Source organism: Glycine soja, chromosome 11 (assembly GCF_004193775.1).
Source record: "Glycine soja cultivar W05 chromosome 11, ASM419377v2, whole genome shotgun sequence".
Lineage (NCBI taxonomy): Eukaryota > Viridiplantae > Streptophyta > Magnoliopsida > Fabales > Fabaceae > Glycine > Glycine soja.
The window spans coordinates 21,234,252-21,236,719 of record NC_041012.1 but is presented as its reverse complement, the minus strand read 5'-3'; the positions used below and the strand labels follow the sequence as shown (position 1 = coordinate 21,236,719).

Sequence of the window (2,468 nt, the reverse complement as noted above, 5' to 3'; positions counted from 1 at the left end):
ATTCAAGAGTCAAATTTGGACGTAAAAACTACACAACTGCGTGTGTTTCCAACCTATCACGCGCCTTGGCGGTGTTTGACCACCGCCTACTACTTATATTTAAAACCTCTACATGTTTGGTTCATCACTTTCCCTAATTTGCCCTTCAATCTTTGACTTAATTGATCTCTTAATATATTATAATGCCGCAAATATCTTTGGCTAGGCTTGTAATTTACACATATGAAGTACTACATATTATATATCTTGTAATTTACACGGGAAGAAGTGGTTTCTAATTAACTTAATTTCTTCTTTGTACATCAACACAATATTAATGTATTATTATTATTATCACTAGTTATATTCATATTTTAATAGAACGACATGTGCATCTAGCTATTCTACATTAGGCAAGCAACTTCAAATCTCAATGGCTATTATAAATTAGAAATGTTCGGCTCATTCTCTTAAACCCCATGCTTGAGATTGTGCTGCGGCTTAGTGTTTTCTTCCTCTTCATTACACACATCAAAAGACAACACAAAAATATAATCTTTGGTTCCTTAATTGGTTTTTCGTCAGTAGTATTAATTGTACGTATCTTCGAAATGGGGGGTACCTCACCTTGTGCTTCTTGCAAGTTGTTGAGACGCCGTTGCTCCAAAGACTGCATCTTTGCTCCTTACTTTCCTTCTGATGACCCTCGCAAGTTTTCCATTGTGCATAAGGTCTTTGGTGCCAGCAATATCAGCAAAATGCTGCAGGTATATGTCTCTAACTTTCATACGCTTCTTTCTCATTTTCTTTTTGGTTATCATTGTATCGTAAGACCTTTAGCTTCTTGGTAGAATCTGATCACGGGTTTATTATGGAACTAATCCCTCTTTCCTTTTAATCTTTGCAATGAATTTTCTACATACATATGTGTATTGCAAGAAATTATTTAAATATAAACAGTTGAAATGCATGTGTATCAAGTTGTTATACATTAGTCTCCAAAATTTAATTGAAAATCATGATCAATCCCGTAATCCTGTTAATTTTTTGTCTAATTAAAAAGTAGCACCTAATTTGAAAATAACATTCTCTTATCTGATAGTTTATTTTTACTCATGTATCACTTTTTAATTTGGGAAATTGGAACAGAAGCATGACATATGAGGACATGTAATTAATTTGAATCTGATTTCGTCTAAATATATATAATCTCTTCCCACGAACTGTACATTGATTTGAATCTATAATGAGTAATGGGGACAAGTAATTTGATTCCATCTTAACAATATATTCACGTAATAATATCTTTATGTAACCTTTGTAGTTTATTTGATTGCTAGCATCCTTCTATTATTCTTGGTTCACTACAAGAAATTTGACTTCTAGTCATGGACAAACTCTGTCACTAGAAGTCAATAATCTATAGGTAAACCATAAATGCATAATGGACTATAATAAGAGTTTTACTTACACTAAACATTCATTGGTAGAAGTTTTCTTAAGTTTTACCTACACTAAATCATGTTTGTAGGTAACAATGTCCATAAGTGTATAAGTCCTACTTCTTGCATGTAGTGGTTATGTAATAGGATAAACTAAATGTGTCAATTAATCTTATTTATATATGCATGTGCAGGAGCTTCCAATTCATCAAAGAGCAGATGCTGTGAGTAGTTTAGTTTATGAGGCAAATGCAAGAGTTAGAGACCCTATGTATGGATGTGTTGGAGCCATATCATACCTACAAAACCAAGTTTCACAATTGCAAATGCAGCTTGCAGTGGCTCAGACAGAGATTTTATGCATCCAGATGCAGCAACAAGAGCCTACCTTAGCCACACAATTAGTAGACCAAGATGACAAATCAATGCTCCTATCTGTAAACAATAACTATGAAATGCTTCCTCAGTTTCTTAAGTTTCCTTCATCCTCTTCCTCATCTTCCAATGTATTCCAAGACCCTGATGAGCCTCTTAAGAGAGAGTCTTTTTGGACTTGAATTTACCAATCTTGTTCAATGAATTTAAATTGTTTCAAAATATTGTATTGTTTCTCTTATTATGTTAGCCTAGTCAGAATATGTTTGTTTGTTAAGTGCATCCTTATTTTCTTATTCTAGTTATTCACACAAAGCATATGGAAATTAAAGGGGAGACTCAAAACAAACAAAATTAAGTTCCATGATAGGAAAAGGGAAAAAATTAAAATTATTAATAAAAGAAAATGTGTGTTAATTTGTATCGTTATTTTATACTAATAAAAAGTGATAGAATGAGAAGGGGAAATGTGATAAAATAATAATATTCGGACGAGAGAAAAAATAATAATATAAAACATAATGTAAATAATAAAAGTCTTAACAAAAACGAAAGGAAACAGAATGTACGGGTCAAATCATGCATGTGCAATTTGTCGTCGTACAGTTGAAGGCTTAATTATTACAATTGTATATTGAAAGAAGCTGCATGTAAGACTTTATTTAATAAGTT

General features: G+C 32.2%; 1 protein-coding gene across 1 annotated transcript; it reads left to right on the top strand.

Annotated features, from left to right (window-relative positions):
• Positions 1-454: 454 nt before the first annotated feature.
• On the top strand, positions 455-2,073 carry LOC114375722 (LOB domain-containing protein 12-like). The gene is made up of 2 exons (XM_028333574.1): positions 455-746; positions 1,616-2,073. The coding sequence occupies exons 1-2, from the start codon at positions 459-461 to the stop codon at positions 1,976-1,978; spliced, it is 651 nt and encodes a 216-aa protein (XP_028189375.1). The 5' UTR covers positions 455-458; the 3' UTR covers positions 1,979-2,073.
• Positions 2,074-2,468: the final 395 nt, after the last annotated feature.